General features: G+C 36.2%; 2 protein-coding genes across 18 annotated transcripts in view; one reads left to right on the forward strand and one right to left on the reverse strand.

The window, feature by feature from the left end:
- Window positions 1-9,685, forward strand: part of WDR41 (WD repeat domain 41) — a 297,758-nt gene extending 288,073 nt beyond the window's left edge. For 4 of the 8 annotated variants that reach the window (XR_013167159.1, XR_013167156.1, XR_013167158.1 and 1 more), the window contains 3 exons: window positions 385-518; window positions 3,363-5,453; window positions 6,036-9,684. Coding sequence is in view for 1 of the 8 variants with exons in the window: in XM_077139374.1 (XP_076995489.1) it covers window positions 385-518; window positions 3,363-3,515 (287 nt within the window). In the remaining 7 variants the exon portion in view is untranslated. Of the gene's footprint in view, window positions 1-384; window positions 519-3,362; window positions 5,812-6,035 lie in introns of those variants that run through there. The other 4 variants (XR_013167153.1, XR_013167155.1, XR_013167154.1 and 1 more) reach the window with 3 other exon arrangements.
- PDE8B (phosphodiesterase 8B) overlaps window positions 7,837-18,887 on the reverse strand; it is a 303,711-nt gene continuing 292,660 nt past the window's right edge. For all 10 annotated transcript variants that reach the window (XM_077139368.1, XM_077139372.1, XM_077139365.1 and 7 more), the window contains 2 exons: window positions 12,443-12,572; window positions 7,837-11,909 (listed from right to left, as the gene is read on the reverse strand). In XM_077139368.1, the coding sequence (XP_076995483.1) occupies window positions 11,800-11,909; window positions 12,443-12,572 (240 nt within the window). In that variant the 3' untranslated portion in view covers window positions 7,837-11,799. The remainder of the gene's footprint in view (window positions 11,910-12,442; window positions 12,573-18,887) is intronic.

The raw sequence follows: 18,887 nt of genomic DNA on the forward strand, positions 1-18,887 counted from the left end.
TTTTGAATATATATAGCTTCTCCCATTACACTTTGTTGATAAATCTGAGTTGTATCTTTAAAGAAACAAAAACAAAAAATATCTGAACTGACATTCAGGACTTGTTCTTCTGTTATGTTTTACTCCCAGCGCCTGTCTTTTATTATGTTCATACACCTTCACCAGAGAGTACTAGCAATAAGAAGAGATGAGGAACAAACCTGGTTAAGCTAAAAAAGATGAAATAACATAGTTTAAAAACCCTATGTTAAATCCCTTTACCCTGGACTAAAATAAGCCTGGAACATCTTTGCACTTAAATTTTCTCCATTTTTCTGATCTTACATTACTATTGTAAGGCATGCAGAAATTTTGGAAATGACTGAAATGGTTGCGTTTTTCTAGGTTTTTTTAACATGTGGGGATTTGGAAGGGTGAACAAACAAGCCAGCCAACTTGCTAAAAAGCCACAAGAAAATGCCACTTCATGTTCCCTGGAATTTATTGGAGATTTGATTGGACATTCATCATCTGTGGAGGTATTGTTTTTTAATAGGCATAGAAGTGTCCAGGCAGTTTCTGTTTTTGTGTCTCACAGCTCTTTTCATTCAATTGGTCTCACAAAGACCTATACTTTTTACCTCTTTACTTTTCCCTGTTACCTTTAGATTTTCCTGAATCTGGACATGGATTAGGATAGGTTACCGTGTGTACAGTTAGGATCTCCCTTTACAGAGATATGCTTTGAGGAAGCTAGGTTACTACTGATTTAAAAATGGGCTTAATCACATTTTTCTTTGAGAGTGAGACAGTTAACAAAAAGCATAATGTGAGTAATGCTGACTGTATATATATTACAGTAGTGAACAGAGAGGGTGCATGGAGGGGTAGAGTTATGTGAGTAGATTTTTTAAGCCTTAACAGAATCTAATTCTAGGAACCTTCAGCAAATTCATGAACGGATCTGTTTTTAGCCATCTTTGAAGGATAATTTGTTAGCTTTAGTTAAGATCTGTGCCTTGATTATCATTATGCAGATATGAAAATACTAGTTGAGAATGATCAGATCATGAAGTTCTCATCTATGGAAATCCAAATTATTAACATTTTCTACAGGCACTATTGTCTGCAGTGAAGAACTAAGATGTCCAAATAAAGAAATGATTAGATCTGATAACAGTATAATCAGGGTCCTAATTAATGAATTTCTTCCCTGTTTCATAGCCAGTGAGGGACAGATTATTTTCTGTTTGAAAGTGTTGTTTATGCTTAGGAGCAGCAGCAGCAACACACTTGTTACTGAGCATTTTCGATGTTTCAAACTATACTAGAATTCAAGTTTACAAAGAGATGTAAAATACATTGTCCCCTGTCCCCCAAAGGATCTTCTATTTTAGCAGGTGAGGAAGGACAAAGACCTGATAGACTATCAAGTCAGCTTATAGTGGACCCAGATGAATTAGCAGACAGTGACTACTCAGGAATTCAAAGAAACATTTTTTGCAGAGTCTTTTAAATGGTTAGCAGAAGATATGGTTAGCAGAAGGTAGGATATGAAGTCCTACCTAGGACTTCAGCTGAACTCGGAAGGCTAGGTAGGATTAATAGCCTCCTGAACATAAGCTCCTTGATGTGGGGTAATACGTGTTATTCATCTTTGCTTTCCTCCAACAGATTGTCCAGTTAAAAGGTTTTATTTTTTTTTCTTAATTTAAGTTTTTGCTTTTGCTTGTGTGACTAGAGTGTAGTTTGGGAGTGGTGAGCATAGACTATGGTAGGCAAAAGTGCAAAGATAGGATCTACTGGGTGGCAAGGAGCAGATTGGCTAGGCTGGAGCTCTGGGTTCCTAGAACAGACATTAATGGGAGATAAAGCCTGGGGAAGAAGTTTTGGGTCAGATTACAAATGTTCTTGAATGCCAGCTTAGGAATTGGGCTTTATTTTAAAAATAGTGGGAACACAATAAAGGTTTTTAAATGGTGGGGAGACCTGCAGAATGGCATGTTTGTCATAATATAAAACAATGTCAAGAGGCTTAGAATTTTTGAGTGTGAAAGTGTTGATACTTAAGCATTTAAAAAATTATCTTTGGCTTCATTGTGAAAATCTATCTTTAGGTGTTTATCTCTAGGTGTGCTCTCCCAAATTTCCGTATTACTTTTTATATTTTCATCCTTACTCTCTAATCCAGCTCCTCTCTCTGTATACTGGATTTTATCTGTTCCAATGTCCTGAGCATTTTTGCTTCCGAATTTCCCTCCCTCATTGCTACATCATCAAAGTCCTCTCCAGTGGCCTTATCCCTCGGTCTTTAGAAGTGCATCAGTCAGTTCTGAAATGACTCTTATCTTCTTGTTCCTTAATGTTCTGTTTCTCTCCTTTATTTCACTTACTTTCAAGGACCTTATCCTTTTCATGGCTTCATTTTTCTACACTGTTAACCACCTCTCCACTGCACAGTAGTCATCCTGCTCTCTCACTAAAACTCGAGTTTCTCATTCTAGGCTTCCAGCCTATCATGTCCTTCCCTTTGTTTGGAGGGTTTTATCTCTTTGACGCATCTCTGACAATTTCAATTATCATTAATATATCTCCCGTTTCTGAATTTCTTTGGCATGTCATAGTCTATGCTACATTATTTAGTGCCCGATCATATAGTCTTTGATACCTTAATTATTTCAACTGTAGTTTGGTTTTTACAACTGAACTAGAACCTTCTTGTGGGTATAGCCCATAAACATATGGAAGACACTAGTAATTGTTTATAAATTCACTGGCTATATGTACCTTTTTTTTCTTTTTTTTTTTTGGCATGGGCAGGCTCTGGGAATCGAACCTGGGTCTCTGGCATGGCAGGTGAGAATTCTGCCACTGTGACACTGCTGCCCACCCTATATCTACTTTTATATAGAGAGCTGAAGTCAGTGTTTAGTGTGGGGAATTTGCAATTCAAACATATTATCCAAAGCCATTTGTGCATAAAGTCATAAAGCAAGTTCAAATGATTCGTAGAGCAAGATCTGGCAAGACCTCTGACAAAATCTTAACACCAGTGTTTGAAGAATTAGATTATAGTAAAATTCAGAAGATGCTTTTGATATTCATGTACTTTTCAAAAAAACAGCTGTTACTCAGTTCTACAGTTGAGTAATAAAATAATAAAATTCTGATTATTAAAATACTAGATATTGGTTGTATTTGTTTGTGACTTTTACCAACACTTAAAAAAATTTTCTCATTAAAAATGAAATGGAGTTATTACGTAAATTCAGATCCAAAGAAATCTCCAGGATACGTTTTCAAGCACATTTGTTAATCTAATATTGGCCTTTTCTCTTTTCCTTGAAGTTCTTGTAATTACAGTAGTTTCAATTTTCTTGCAGATGTTCCTGCACTTTGAGGATCATGGACTAGTGACTTGCTCTGCTGATCACCTCATTATTTTGTGGAAAAATGGAGAGCGAGAATCTGGATTGCGCAGTTTAAAATTATTTCAAAAATTAGAGGAGACTGGTGATTTGTATTTTGCTGTCTAATTTGAACCTTGAAAATCAAATATATAGGTTAATGCAAATTTTAAGAGCTATCTGAAAACCAATGATGTATTGATCTCAGACATCTTTAATATATTTTTTTTCTTGTGACTCCATAAAGTTGTTTGAATTCTTTTTTTCTGGTCCTCTAAATCAGCAACAAGTTGCTTCTCAGATATCAGTATATCCACCAAAGAATTTATCACAAATTTGCCTTCTGACTTCTCATTCTTGTGTCCTGAAACCACTGAGCAAACAGGTATGAATTCAGCAGTGAATTTTCAGCAGTGAAGTTTTCAGAGCATTGAAAAAATATCTGTTGATAACAGAATTAAATTATGCCATAGTGTCCTTGTAGGCAAAATTTTTTCACTTTGTGTGCTTTAAAAAATTAATCTTCTAAACCAGGAATTGTATAGGCTTATGTTTATTGAGGAGAAGAGAACTCAGAACCTCTCATTCTTTATAGTGATATATATATAAATAGATCTAGACAGATATATACATATATAGATATAGATATACAGGGAAGGAGGAATAATTTTATTGCCTTTAATTACATTCTCACTCATCACCAAAAATTCTTTTAAAATTAAAAAAAAATTTTAATTTAAAAATGTTTTAGAAATGTTAAAATGTAGTTTCATTTAGCCTCTTGAAATATGTGACTTTGTTCTCAAAATTGAATATTTTAACTATACTGTTAATTCTTTTAAAAATGTATTTAATCAGCATTTATCATTATAGAAGATATTTTGGGGAACTTTTGAAGAACAGGTAGGATGTGGCATCTCTTTAGTTAATAAACTTTGAGAGCTCCAGAAAACTGATCCTTCTCTTTAGCAAATGGAGATTATATAGTAATTGCACCTTTTTGTGTAGTTGAAGTAGTGAGTGTTCTGTTTCAAGTTCTTAATTTGAACCTAAATCCCTGTGAGGCAGAAGTAGAGACAGATAAAAGGAAAACTGTAGCATTCATCAGAAGTTTTTTTTTTAATCCTCTGGCTCCCTTTAGAGCCCATTTAAGAATTGCTGTGATAAACTGAAATATGTCCTTTCCTCTACATATTCCCCTGGTCCTTAATAACTATCACTGTTTTGTAAAGCAAACTAGAATCTCTCAGCCAAAAATTAAACTCAACATACTGTTTAAGTACAATGATTTTTTTTTTTAATTCTAGCTACTAAAATCCCAGTGAACCCAAATCAAGAATCCTGAGCTGTATTCCCCCCCCCCCCACCCCAATGTGAACAGGCCTACACAGCTATTGGCTAGATTTGTAGTGGAACAGCAGCTACCCCTCATATATGCTAGGGATGAAAGCTAGATTGGTAGAGGGGCACAGTATTTTCAAAGGCAGGGACTGTAGCCTGATTGATCTTATTGACTCAAATATGAAATGCTTGAATAAAACTTCACTTACGTAGTTCCTTGCAGTGACCACTGATTTATTTAATCTTTTTCATTACTCCAAGTGGCCTTAAAGCAGAACTCTTTTTCCCTTTTGGTATTCAAGAATAAAAATTCAAAAATGTTCCAAAAGTTGGGCTGTGTAACGGTGGCTCAGTGACAGTATTCTCACCTGCCATGCTGGAAACCGGGTTTGATTCCCAGAGCCTGCCCATGCAAAATAAAAGTTCCACAGTTAAAAAGTGGTTGGGTATAATTGTGGAATAATTCTTAAACACATTTAAATCCTATTAAAGTGAGTGAAAGGCGACAAGTGTCAGAGGATTGATCTTTCTCAAAGAACACATTCTGCAGATTTATTACACACAGGCACACACCCTTAATGGAAGCTTTATAAATACTTGTTTTTACTGGTTTTACTTTTAACAGGTGCTTCCACAACTACCTACAGCCAAAGACTGGAAGAGCTGAAGTCATGTAGACTAGGCCACTGACATAATGTTATAAATGAGAAACTATGACCCAGTGAGGTACGGCTTTATAATTAGCTTGGTAGTGTCCTTTCTCTTTGAGCATCTTTAAAAACAAGGATCAAAGAGGACTAGAATGAGAAATAAAGACTTATATGTGGAAAACTCAACAATGTTTAGTCATTACTTTTGTTTTAATTCACAATGACAATAGCTTTATGGAAAAATGTATTGAAACTGCAAGTACCTCCTGTACAGAAGGATATGAATGGGAAAATTAGCAAAGGCTTTTAGTCAACAAATTGTTGTTCTCGTGGCATATTTGAGGAGTCACACAGAGACAGCTTTCTAATCTTTCATCCTGAAATTGGAACATGACCAGTATACCTAAAACAGGCAGACATGCAACCTGGTCTGAGTGCGGCTAATTTGATTATCTGAGAGTCATTTTCAGTCTTTTAATTTTCCTATTTAGCTAGACTTCCCCACATTACTAGGTAGCTCTTTCTTTGGAAATTTTATATTAGGTCATGAGTTTGTAAAATTGTTTTCTTGAATTTTATAAGGCTTATTCAATGAATAAGGAATTCATAGATTTTTAACTGTTTTGTTTACTAACCTGCTCTGCTTGTTTTGTGACAGTAATATACTCAAATGGAGTGATATAAACTACACATGAGTTTTGGAGGCAAAAGTACCATAGTACATCCCATCTGTCATTAACTCGAGTTTAATTTTCCAACGTGAGACGCAATATGGCTAGAGGGCAGCTTCCAACCCTTTCACTGAACTTGATATTTAATTTCATGAGTACCATAAGGTAAGAGAGATGGAGGATAACAGCAAAATTGGAGATTCTGGTAGGGATACAGGCCTGATGGTTGATCAGTAATTATGTGTTGATTGCTGCTAAAAGTTAAACTTTTAATTTGTAGAGTAAAAATTATAATTGAGGTTATGTGCATTTTAATCCTTTAGCTTTCAACAGTCTTATTACCAAAAATAACACTATGTAGTGTGCATTTTTGTTTTTTTGTATGCTGCATGGCAGGGTCTCATTTCATTATTTTTCCATGTGAGTACCCGTTATTGTAGCACCATTTGCATTTTTATTTTAAAATGCATTTATGCCTTAATCTCTGGCTGTACTTAATACAATTAAGAGCCTAAGCTTCAGGAGCACTGGGTCATCCCTTCCATTTATCTCTCTCAAGTTTGAGTCGTTTCTAATTAAACTGATGGAGCATGCTCTGTGCCCAGATTAACCAATCCAGACCCTGAGCACAAGCAAATTTCAAAATCTTAAAGTAGAAGTAAAGAATGACTTAAAGTATAGGGTCATCTGGGTCCAAGTATCAATGTTTTATAACTATTCTACTTTTTCTGGTTAAGTAGTAGTAAAATGTAACTTCTTTCCAAATTAGGTAGTGTTTCATTTTCCTAAATTAATATGGCTCCCCAAAACACCAATGTTTACTTAACAATTCAGTAGCAAAGGTGAATTATAATAGATTATACCTCTGACATACCATTGGAAGACTATATATGAGGAATGTGCTATTTAATTAACATCCAGAAGCCTGTAGATGACACTAATAAAGCTTCAGAATAGCTCTGCTCTTTGTTTTAAAGCATCCAGTATTCATACATTAATATTAAAATTTGAAGTTAATATGAAACAAATTTGACATAAAATGGAGTAATCTTTAATGTTCCCTATAGAAAATGTCAACCACCTGGTAAATGTTACGTACCAAATGGAATTGAAGCCAAGATGGTCAGAAAAAGATTGTCCTTGCCTTTGAACTAGGCAAACTACCTAGCTTCTTGCAGTGGGGATTCTGACATCTGATTTTAATGTGATCTGAAAACAGTGTGTAACTCATGAAATAAAGGACACTAAAACAAAATTTTGAAATTATGAAAAATTTAGACCAAAGAGGTAAAATAAAGACAGCTTTAGGGAAAGGTACCAAAAGAAAAGAAAATTACAAATCAATATTTCTAATGAACGTAGATGTAAAGATCCTCAAAAAAAAAAATTAGCAAACTGAAGCTAAAGCACATTAAAAGAATTAAAACACCTGATCAGGTGGGATTTATCAAGGGTGATTCAACATAAAAAAACAAACAATTAATGTAATACACAACCTTAACAGAATGAAAAGGAAAAAACACATAATCATCTCAATCAACACATCAAAGACATTTGTCAAAAATCTAGCACCCCTACTTGATAAAAACATTAGGTGAATAGGAACAGAGAGAGTCTTTCTTAACATGATTAAGGGCATGTAAAAAAAAACCCAGAACTAATATTTAAAGGTGAAAGACTGAAAACTTTCTCTCAAAGATCAAGAATGTCCACTGTCAACATTGTGGACCTGGTACTGAAGTTCTAGCCAGCAGTTAGGCAAGAAAAAAGAAATAAAAGGCATCCAAATTAGAATGGAAGAAGTAAAATTTTATTTGCATCTGACATGATCCTATGTACAGAAAATCCTGAAAAGTTCACAACAAAGCTCCTAGCTTATAAATGAAATTCAGCATAGTGGTGGGGTACATGATCAATTCCCAAAAATTAGTAGTGTTTCCATACAGTAGTAATGAACAATCAGAATAAGAAATCAAGAAAAAAATTCCATTTACAATAGCAAATAAATAAATATCTAGGAATAAATCTAACCAAGGATGTAAAGAATTTGAACACAGATAACTGTGACTGTTTCTAAAAAAGCAAAGACGACCTAAGTAAATGGGATGGACATTCTTTGTTCACGGACTGGAAGACTAAATGTTGTTAAGATGTTAGTTCTATCCAAAGTGAATTCAACACAATTCCAATAAAAATTCCCTCAACCTAGGGTACATGGGTAGTTTGGTGGTAGAATGCTCACTGGCCATGCAGGAGACGTGGGTTCAAATCTCAGCACAGGCACCCCAAAGGAAAAAAATAACTCCCACAAACTTTTTTGCATAAATATAAAAGCCAATCATCAAATTTATATGGAAGGGTAAGGGGCCCTGCATAGCCAAAGCCATCTTCAAAAAGCAGAATGAAATTGGAGGACTCACACTTCCCAACTAAAACCTTACTACCAAGCCACAGTAATCAAAACAGTATGGTACTGGCATAAGGACAGACATATAGACCAACGGAATTGAACTGAGAGCTCAGAAATCAATCTTTACATTTATGGCCAATCATGTGGGTAAAGACCACTCAATTGGGGAAAAAGAGTTTCAACAAAAGCTGAGAAAACTGGGTCTCCGTTAGCAAAAGAATAAAGGTGGGCCTCTACCTCACACTATATACAAAGATAATCTCAAAATGGATCAAAGATATCAATTTAAGAGCCATAACTACAAAACCTCTAGAAGAAAATATAAGGAGGCATCTTCATTACCTTGCATTGTGCAATGTTTTTTTTAACTTTACATTCAAAACACAAGCAATGAAAGAAAAAATAGATAAATGGAACCTTATCAAAATTAAAAAACGTTTGTGCATCAAAGCACTTCATCATTCCTGAAAGTAAAACAACTTACACAATGGGAGAAAATATTTGGAAACCACATATCTGATAAGGGTTTAATATCCAGCATATATAAAGAAATCCTTCAGCTCAACAATAAAAAGACAATCCAATTAAAAAATGGGCAAAAGACTTGAGTAGACATTTCTCCAAAATACACAAATGGATAAAAAGCACACAAAAAGATTTCAGCATCATTAGCTATTAGGGAAATGCAACTCAAACCCACAATGAGATAACATTTCACACCCATTAGAGTAACTACTATTAGCAAAGTTGGAAAATTTGACAAGTGTTGGAGAGGATGTGGAGAAATAGGAACGTTTAATGCTGGTGGGAAAGTAAAATGTTGCAGCCTCTGTGGAAGTCAGTCAGCAGTTGCTTAGAAAATTAAGTATAGAATTGCCATATGATCCAGGAATCCCACTTCTAGATATATACCCCCGAAGAATAAAAAGCAGAAACTCAGATATTTGCACACCAATGTTCATAGCAGCAGCATTCACAATTGCCAAAAGATGGAAAGAACCCAAATGTCATCAACCAAAGAATGGATAAACAAAATGTGGTAAAAATACAAAATAGAATATTACTCAGCCCTAACAAGGAATGAAGCTCTGATACATGTGACATCGTAGATGAATCTTGAACATGTTTAGTGAATTAAGCCAGACACAAAAGAACAAATATTGTATGATATTCCTGATATGAAATAATTAGAAAAAGCAAACTCAGAGTCATAATCTAGAACATAGGTTACCGGGGATGCGTTAGGGGAAGGGATTAGGGAGTTAAAGCTAAAAATGGACAGAGTTTCTATTTGGGACAATGGGAAAGTTTTAGTAATGGATGGGGGTGATGGTAGCACAACATGATGAGTGTAATTAACAATTGAATTATATATGCAAATGTGGCTAAAAGGAAATTTTAAGTTGTAGATATGAAAATAAAGTATATGAGAATGAAAAAAAGTATATGGAACTGAACAGCACAGTGAATCCTAAGTTAAACCATGGACTATAATTAATACTATTATTAAAATGTGCTTTCATTAATTGTAACAAATGTACCACACCAATGCAAAATGTTAATAATAGGATGGTATATGGGAACCCTCTAAAAAAAGGGCAAGAAGGAGAGGGAGAGAGGAAGAGAGAGAAGAAAGACCAAAGCAACCAAAACCCAAAACCAAAAACAGCTGTTAAGAATGAAAAATGACTGTGGGAATTAAGTTGCAAGTACGTCACAAAAATATTTTCATCACATTTACACAATGCAGCATTACAACACAAAGCTGGTTACTCTTGTGACCAAGCAAGTTCTTGAATATCATCTAACAAAAATAATTTAGATACAGTTTTTTTTATGTGTAGAACTGTCTTATGTTTCCCTTTTGGTACAAAATTAGAAAAAAACATTGGCACGTTTTGTAGTGGTACCATTTTTTCTTCCCATATACCATTTCGAGTGTCTGCATTCCAATTTTCATTTGAAAAATAACTAACTCTACTATTGAATTAATTCATTCTTGGTTTATACCTATTTAAAATGCAGCATGGAATATAGAATATTTGAAAGAAAAATTAAGATATTTTATTTACTGAATTTCTTGTATATATGAAATTATATATATATATACACATACACACACACATACATAGAGATGGGTTGGCTGGTAAGAGAAAGTGGAAGAATCTCAAGTCTGATTTTATATAGATCACAGAAAGTTGTGAAAAGAGCTGTATAAAAATATGCATGTGTGCTTTAAATCTTTTAGCAGACAATTAATAGCTTAAAATAGTATTGACTCCTGCCCCATATATCTATCTTCTGATATATTTACATATCTTGCATTTTTACATTAAAGCAAAATGGCATGATCTAAAATATAGATAGGCAAAAAAATCTGAACCTTGAATTTCCCCTGCCCCTCCCCAAATATATGTGTATAGATGGTACAATGCACTCCATGGACTTATACCCAGAAAATTTAGATTGTTTTAATAAAAATTTTAAACAGTATATGTATATAAATTTTTTTAAAAAAAGATTTGTCCAAGGGCATTCAGATTTAATGGCTTTTAAATAATACTCAGTATAGTGCCTTGTGGCTGCCTTTTTCAGCAGAAATAAGGGAAGCTCACAGATTCCCCTAAAACAAGATATCCCTTCCTCCCTGTCATGAATGGCTTCTGTTAAGATGAATCCCTTTACAGGAAATGGGACTGCTCAGGCCGCTGACACCAGTCTGGAAAGGGCACTCACAGGCCTAGGCTGTGTTCTAACTTGGGGATCACACCAATGATGATAAGAACCACCTAGGCATGGAGGCTGTGACACCAACTAGTTTTTCAGTGATTTGAGCTGTTTTGTGTTTTTTTTTTTTTTTTTTTTAGTTTCTTTTTCTTACATATACCTGTTCAGATGGGCTTCTTATCAATCTTTCAGGCTGATGCTTTTGAATGAAAAAAAAAAGTCTAGCTAAACAGCGATGGTAGATGTGATGGTAAGTGATGGGCTGAGTACTAGCTAACCAACTTGGTCATCATCCAGGGAGTTGGTCTCACACGCACCAGGTCTTTGCTTCTTGTGGCCTGCTAGTTATGGCGAATCAGCTCCACTATCTGACCAGAGTGCACAGGATGACAGCAGAGCAAGGAAATTTGCCATATATATGTTTTGTCACTAAGTGATAGTTTGGAAAACATACTTTCTTTGTGGAACATAACTTTCTAAAAATGAGAGTTGGGGACTTAAATGATTCAAAGTCAAATATTAAACATTAGCTCCTTAACCTACATCTGTCATTTTCATTATAAAGGGAAGCCTCTTCTTTATATACCACTGTGATTCTTGTTCTCTGCTTGGATTTAGCTGTCAGATGGAAGCCTCAAACTTTTACACTTTAGGTCATCCAGTGTCTTCCAGTGTTTGTAGTTATCAGCCAAATGTTGCATCAGGGCTGGCAGATGTGCGAAGGCTGCAAGGACATAAAAGATTCAAGAAGCCCACTGAATTAAGTTAAATCACAGGAGCATTTATAAGGCTGGGGCTCTGTGGTGCATCTTTGGAAACAGAACTGATAAAGTAGCCTGAGTAAGGCCTCAGGCTGCAGTGAACACGAGCACAGGAAGGGCAAGTCACTTACCACTGGTTTCTGAAGTACAGATTCTTTTCATTAAAAAATGAAAAAGCAAGTGAATTATCAAAAGAACCTGTGATTTAGAGTAAATGCAATACAATTTGCATTCTTTTAGAAATTCCTCCAATGATAAAATTGCTGTAAGCTTTGGAAAAATATTCTTTGAAAATGCTAATTCTCGTTTAGTCATCAAGTATCTGTTGAGTCTTCTGTACACAGGTGCTGGGGAATGCAAAAAGTACATCTGTACCCTGCCCTGGGCACAGACAACTGACAGCTAACTTTTCTTGTATAACATTTCATTTCCTTTTAGGCCCATGATAAAGTATAACCAAATGTCCTTTGTGGGTGACAAAATATGTACTGCTTACCATCCCAGGCATCAAACATGTCTGTTATGAAGTAGTCAATGAAGGAGATCTGGGACTTGGGAATGCTACAGGTATTCCGGTCAAACACTGGCATCACCACAGGTAGCCCCTGTCTCTTCTCTTCATCAGTCTGTAAAAAATAAAAGATAACAGAGGGCTCTAAGGTACATGGGAAGTCTTCACAGTAACAGCTCATTTCTCAGAGCAGTTCTGTGTTCAGATGGGTCATTATGAAATGTTATATGTGAAGAAATAGGCTCAGCTAGATCCTGAGACTTAGGTAAGTCAACCACTTGACAATCTGCAGAGTGACTAAACTCGGGTCTTCTGTCTCCCAAATCTGTTAACTTTTATGCTACACCACAGCCTCTCCTGAAGCACTGATTTCAAGGCTCACACCCCTTGTCTGTAATCTTTTTCATTCTTGGAACCTTCTATGCACTCAGTCATTCTTTACAATCCTCAGACATCCCAGAGGCGTTGCCTAGTCTCCCACAACTCTTCTGTTAGGCCTCTGCCTAACAGCTGCCTTTTCATCTTGGGTTTTCTTCCTGGCAGTCGCTTGCATTCAAGTCTCTGTCTACAGTCATTGTTTTCAGTCTAGTTTAATCAAGCACCTATTCTAGATGCTTATTTTCCCCTTAAAATATCTCTTCCTACATATTAAAAGATATCATTCCCCCCCCCCCACCCTTGTCTACTTTTGCTTTCCAAAGAAATGCTCCCTCATTCCTGTATCTCATTTTGTAACCCAGGGGGTGGGAGTGCAGACTACATAGAGAGGGCCTCAATAGGATCTCAGGCTGTTTTAGCAATCTTTAATTCATTTAAACAGTAGATGTTAACTGAGCACCGATTCTAGGCAAAAGCCATATTATAGCAGGCCAAAGAATGAGATTCTTGTGCCCCCCAAAATAAGTGATATTCTAATTAGAGAAGAATATTATCTGCTTTATCTGTTACAGTCTAATGTTAAATAAAATTGACAGGAAATTCCTCTTCAGTCTAATCCAAATCTTTCCTCTTGTAATATATGTCCATACTTCTTGGTCTGTCCTGAAGTTAAGACATACAGTTGGTAATCATCTTTTACTAGTTTTTACTGTCTATATTACTTTTAACCCCACTTAACACAGGTCCATCAACCTTTGGGTTAACCTCTAACCCCTGTTCTCACCTCCCACTGATAAGGACTAGTACCTCTTAGTTGCTTAGGCACCTCAAGTTCACTTACCTTCCAATAGTTCATATGAGACTAGTAACTCACTCCCACAGCCACACCTTGCACCTAGTCACCTTCCATTGCTCCACATTTAAAAGCATCAATTCCAGTGTCCCATATCCTAACAGTACTTTCATGTTCTTCAAGCTTGCTTATTCTCCCAACTTCTTCCTGTGTCTTCATTGATAATTTTAGCCCCTAAAGCCCTACATTTTCTTCTACTTCATCAGCCTACCCCTAGCCTCTTTCTGAAATGCGTTAGACCTTATTATCAGGAGTACTCACCTCTTTTGCTCCCCTTTGAGATACTTTTAATGTTTTCATAAACCCCTGATTTCAAATCCATTTTCTCTATTTTGAGGAAACAATACCCAGGAGGCTGGGGAAGCTTCTGGAGAAAACCACACACCATGTGGTCTGGTTCCACTATAAATCAGTTTCCAGTACCCACTGGGCTCACCACATCTTTTCAATTATTGTACTTTTTAAAATAGTTTTTTTTTTTTTGTCATGTCCCTCAGTCTCAGCCCCTCCAACCTTTGTCTCGCCTCTCAAGCCCCTGATTCAACTGTACTTCATTTATTCTCAGTAGAGGATCTTGCTTCTTTTAGACTAAAACATGAGCCCATCAAGTATGAATTCTTTTGACTTAGTCTACTTTCCACCTCATAATTTTTCCTCCTGTTCAAGACCAATCTTTTCATCTTACCCTTAATCCTAATTTGTCCTTTTACCTCTAAGGTTTAATTCCAATAATACTGCTTTTCACTTGTCAACTCCTTCCCCTTGGCCTATAAAATCTACTCTGATCTCTTATGCAAAAAAAACGAAAAGAAAGGAAGTGAATTTTTTCAGTTCTAGCTACTTTTTTTTTTTTTTTTGCCTCTCAGCCAGTGGCTTCTTGTTTGTTTTAATTGATATATATAATCACATTCCATGTAATCACCCAAAGTGTACAATCAGTAATCCACATCATCATATAACTATGCATTTATCACAATTGATTTGTGTGTAAAAAATAACATATATACAAAAACAAATTTCAATGCACATTATGACAATTAGTTGTAGAACAGATTTCAGAGTTTGGTATGGATTACAATTCCACAATTCTACCTGCTCTAAGATAGTGGAGACTAAGAGAAATATCAATATAATGATTCAGCAGTCATACTCATTTGTTAAACCCTACCCTCTCTGTATAACCCCACCATAGCTCTTTAGGGGTTTTGGGGCTATACCCATTCTAACTTTTTCATGTTGGAAAGGGATGTCAATAATATGGGATAGTGGGATGGAACTAGTTGATGTTCTGGAGAGGCTGGTCCCTCTGCATTTCAGGGCCTATCTGGTCCAGGGACCCATCTGGAGGTTGTAGGTTTCTGGAAAGTTACCCTAGGCCATGGAACTTATGTAGAATCTTAGAATGCCCTAGGTGTTCTTCAGGATTTGCAAGAACTGTTTTGGTTGGGGGTTGGCAAGCTATGATAGGTAGCAATGTCTAACTGCAGCTTGCATAAGAGTGACCTCCAAAGTAGACTCGACTCTATTTGAACCCTCTCAGCCAATGATACCTTACTTGTTACACTTCTTTTCCTTCTTTTGGTCAGGATGGCATTGTTGATCCCATGGTGCCAGGGCCAGGCTCATCCCTGGGAGTTATATCCCATGCCACCAGAGAGTGTTTCACTCCTGAATGTCATGTCCCACGTAGTGGGGAGGGTAATAAACCACCTTCTCTTTTTAACAAAACTTGAAAACAATTTCTTAAAGCGTGTTATCTGCTGTGCTTATTTTCTCCCATTCCATTGTTTCCTCATCCATTTCTATATGGTTGATAGCCATATACTCTACTGAAACTTCTACAAAGGTTATAAAAATCCCGGTTTCCAAATCTAATGGACATCATTGTTTTTTTGTTGTTGTTGTTGTTGTTTTTTTCCATGGGCAGGCACCAGGAATTGAATCCACCCCATCATTCAGTTTTTATTGTACTAGACCTACTGATAGTAGTAGAAACTACCTTCTTTTTAAAACTCTCTTGCCTTCTGTTCACCCACATTATACTATTCTACTCTTCGCATCTTTGCAAATATATTGTTGTTCCCAGCGTTTAGTTTTAAATATCTTATAATTTTCCTGTTTCTTCCAGTGGATCATTTAATTTGCTCCTGTGTTTATACTAAAAATCGATGACTCCTATTGTTCTAGCTCTGGCCCAAAACACCTTGCTTTGAGATTCAGCCATAGGATACAGTGCTTACAAGAGCATTTCCTCCAGAATGTTTCGCTGACATCTCAATATCAATATATACAAAGCTTTATTCATTATATCTCCCCCCAATCCCTAAAAACTCTGCTCTTTATCCCCATTTCCCCTCCTTGATACTTCTAGCTGTCCTAGTACATAAACCTGCAATTGGGAACCATCCCTGACTCTTCTCTTTCAGCAAGACCTATTTTATTCTCTAAATATCTCTGGAATCCATCCTCTTTTCACTACCTCTACCTCAGCACAGGCCTTCATTATCCCACTAGTTCATCTGAGAGTCCACTGCTAATTTCCTACCTTCCAGTGTAGTCTTCATGTTGCTTCAGATTACGCTATCTGAAAGCACAGGAATGCCCATGTTACTCTCTTGTATAAATTCTTTAAATTCAAAGCTATTTTTGTACTTTCCAACCCTTCGGTGGCTACCTAGTGCTTTTAATTACAGCTCTCAAACACTATTATGCATGAGCAGCTCCGGGGACCCTTGTTAAGTAGCTCTGGGGGCCTCTGGATGTAGAGTCCTAGGCCCAGGCAGCTGGTGGTCCAAGTACCACACTGGGTCACAGTGTGTTTTAGAAAACTTATATGGGTCACTGAGCGCTTGACAGCTTCTCACTTACAGATTTATCTGATGAGAATAGATAAATGAGCCTTTAAATGAGAATGCTCAGCTCTCTGCTGCTCACTGTGTGCAGTACTTCCTCTTTACCTCTGGCTGACTCCTTACATACCATTATACCTTCCCTACATGCTGTTTCCACAATAAGCACATTCACTACTGTTAAAAATTCAAGTTCATAAAACAGGTACTCAGGGTGTGGTTATACATTTAAAAAATCTCTAAAATTTCCTCTTTTAAATAGGTTCCAATATAGTGTTAACATAAATCAAAGGAGCCAATGAAATTATATTTCAAGAATTGAAATAATTAGATTTTCCCATTTCAGTTCTTGTATTTTATGAATATATCCATTGCTGCAAGTGAGGATATCTGTACTTTAAATGATGTTTAATAAAGTGAATTCAACCCTGACTCATAGTCTCTAGTTAACTGAAGGTAACATATAGAAAAATAGATACAAATACCAAACTAAACTCTAGTGTTGTAAAAAATATAAACTAAGGATTTAACATGGGGTAGCGTTCTAGAAGGCACAGGGGATAGAAATATATAAGCATGGACATACAAATGTATGCCTGAGTGTACAGATAGGTCAATAAGTAAGATTATTTTCCTTATACTCAATTTTGGGTAAGGCTCCAAAGCTAAGAACAAGTTCTTCCAAATTCTGAAGAATGGTGCTAGATTTTTTATTAAAGATAATGAAAATAGACAACTGAATCTACCATTCACCATCAGCCTTTAAATGAGATCAAGCACTTGATCTTATGTTGAGGAATTAGATATTGGAAAACATTGTTAAAACAGTAAGAAGGGGCAATGTGATGCTGGCTCAGTGGCAGAGTTCCTGCCTGCCATGCTGGAGACCGGGTGTGATTCCCAGTGCCTGCCCATGCAAAAAAAAAAAAAAAAAAAAAAAACAATTAGAAGGATGCTTACAAGGAGTTGTAAGGAAATGACATCATGTACAGTACGGAACAGTGAAGTATCAGGTCTTGCTGGAGGGGAGGTCTCTAAAGACCTATAAAAGTACTCCACAAGAAAAAGCCCCAGAATCTGGATATCTGTACCAACTTCAGATTAAAACAGGACCATTTAAGAAAGCCCTATCAGGCAGTGCAATGGTGGCTCAGTGGTAGATTTCTCACCTGCCATGCCAGGTTGGTTTCCCGGAGCCTGCCCATGCAAAAAAAAAAAAAAAAAAAAAAAGCAAGCCCTACTTCTCTTTCTCTGGAGGAGCCAGAGGCAACAGCCAGAGTCGGAGAGTGGACAGAACAGACGTCTCCTCTTCCTCACTGCTTATTTTTGAGTCTGATTCAGACTTGAAGTATAGGAAAGGGGAACAGCTCTGAATTGGATGTGAGAGGAAAAGTTTTGATTTGGACAAGACTTTAAAAATACCTCAAAATGAGACTTTTTATGCACAGCAGTTCTCAAAGCATGGTCCTCAGATCTGAGAGCCCCTAGACCCTTTCATGAGGTTTGCAAGCTCAAAACTATCTTCAAAATAGTACTGAGACACAATCTGCTTTTCCATTGTTGGCATTTTCACTAAGGCTGCAGAAGCAACAATGGGTAAAACTGACCGATGCCTTCGTCTGAATCAAGAAACTACTACCAAATTGAACAATATAGTCATTGTATATTCACCTCCCCATGCTTGCAAAAAAAAAAAAAACCCAAAAAAACATTAACAGATTCACTTAAGAATGTCCTTGTTAAAGCAGTAAGTATTAATTTTCTTAATCTCAACCTTTGAGTATGTCTTTTTAATAGTCTGTGATAAAACTGAAAGTACACAAAAGGCACTTTCACAGCATACCAAAGTATGACATTTGTCTCTAGGAAGCGTATCTACATGATAGAGTTGCGAGCTGAACTAAAGTGCTGTTTACATGGAACACCGTTTTTACTTGAAAGAATGACTGACAATCTGTGACTATGAAGAATGTGGGTATTTGACACATTTTTTTGAAAAGAATGAACTGGGCCTGCCATTTCAAGGAAAACATTGAAATTTTTGCCACTGACAAAAATTTAAAGGTTTCAAGTGAAAATCAGAATTTTGGAAAACATATGGGTCACTGAGAGCTTGACAGCTTCTCACTTAAAGATTTATCTGATGAGTATAATGATGACACTGAAAGACTGATTTTTTTTTGAGTAATGAACAATGAAATATGTCAATATTTTCATGATCTGTGCAATTTAATGAATCAGTAACTCCCCAAAGACCAATACATCACGTTACATAATCATTTATGGGTAAATCCCTCTAATATGCAAAACAGACCAATGGATTTGAATGTAACAAAGTAACAAAAGTTCA

Source organism: Tamandua tetradactyla, chromosome 21, assembly GCF_023851605.1.
Source record: "Tamandua tetradactyla isolate mTamTet1 chromosome 21, mTamTet1.pri, whole genome shotgun sequence".
NCBI lineage: Eukaryota > Metazoa > Chordata > Mammalia > Pilosa > Myrmecophagidae > Tamandua > Tamandua tetradactyla.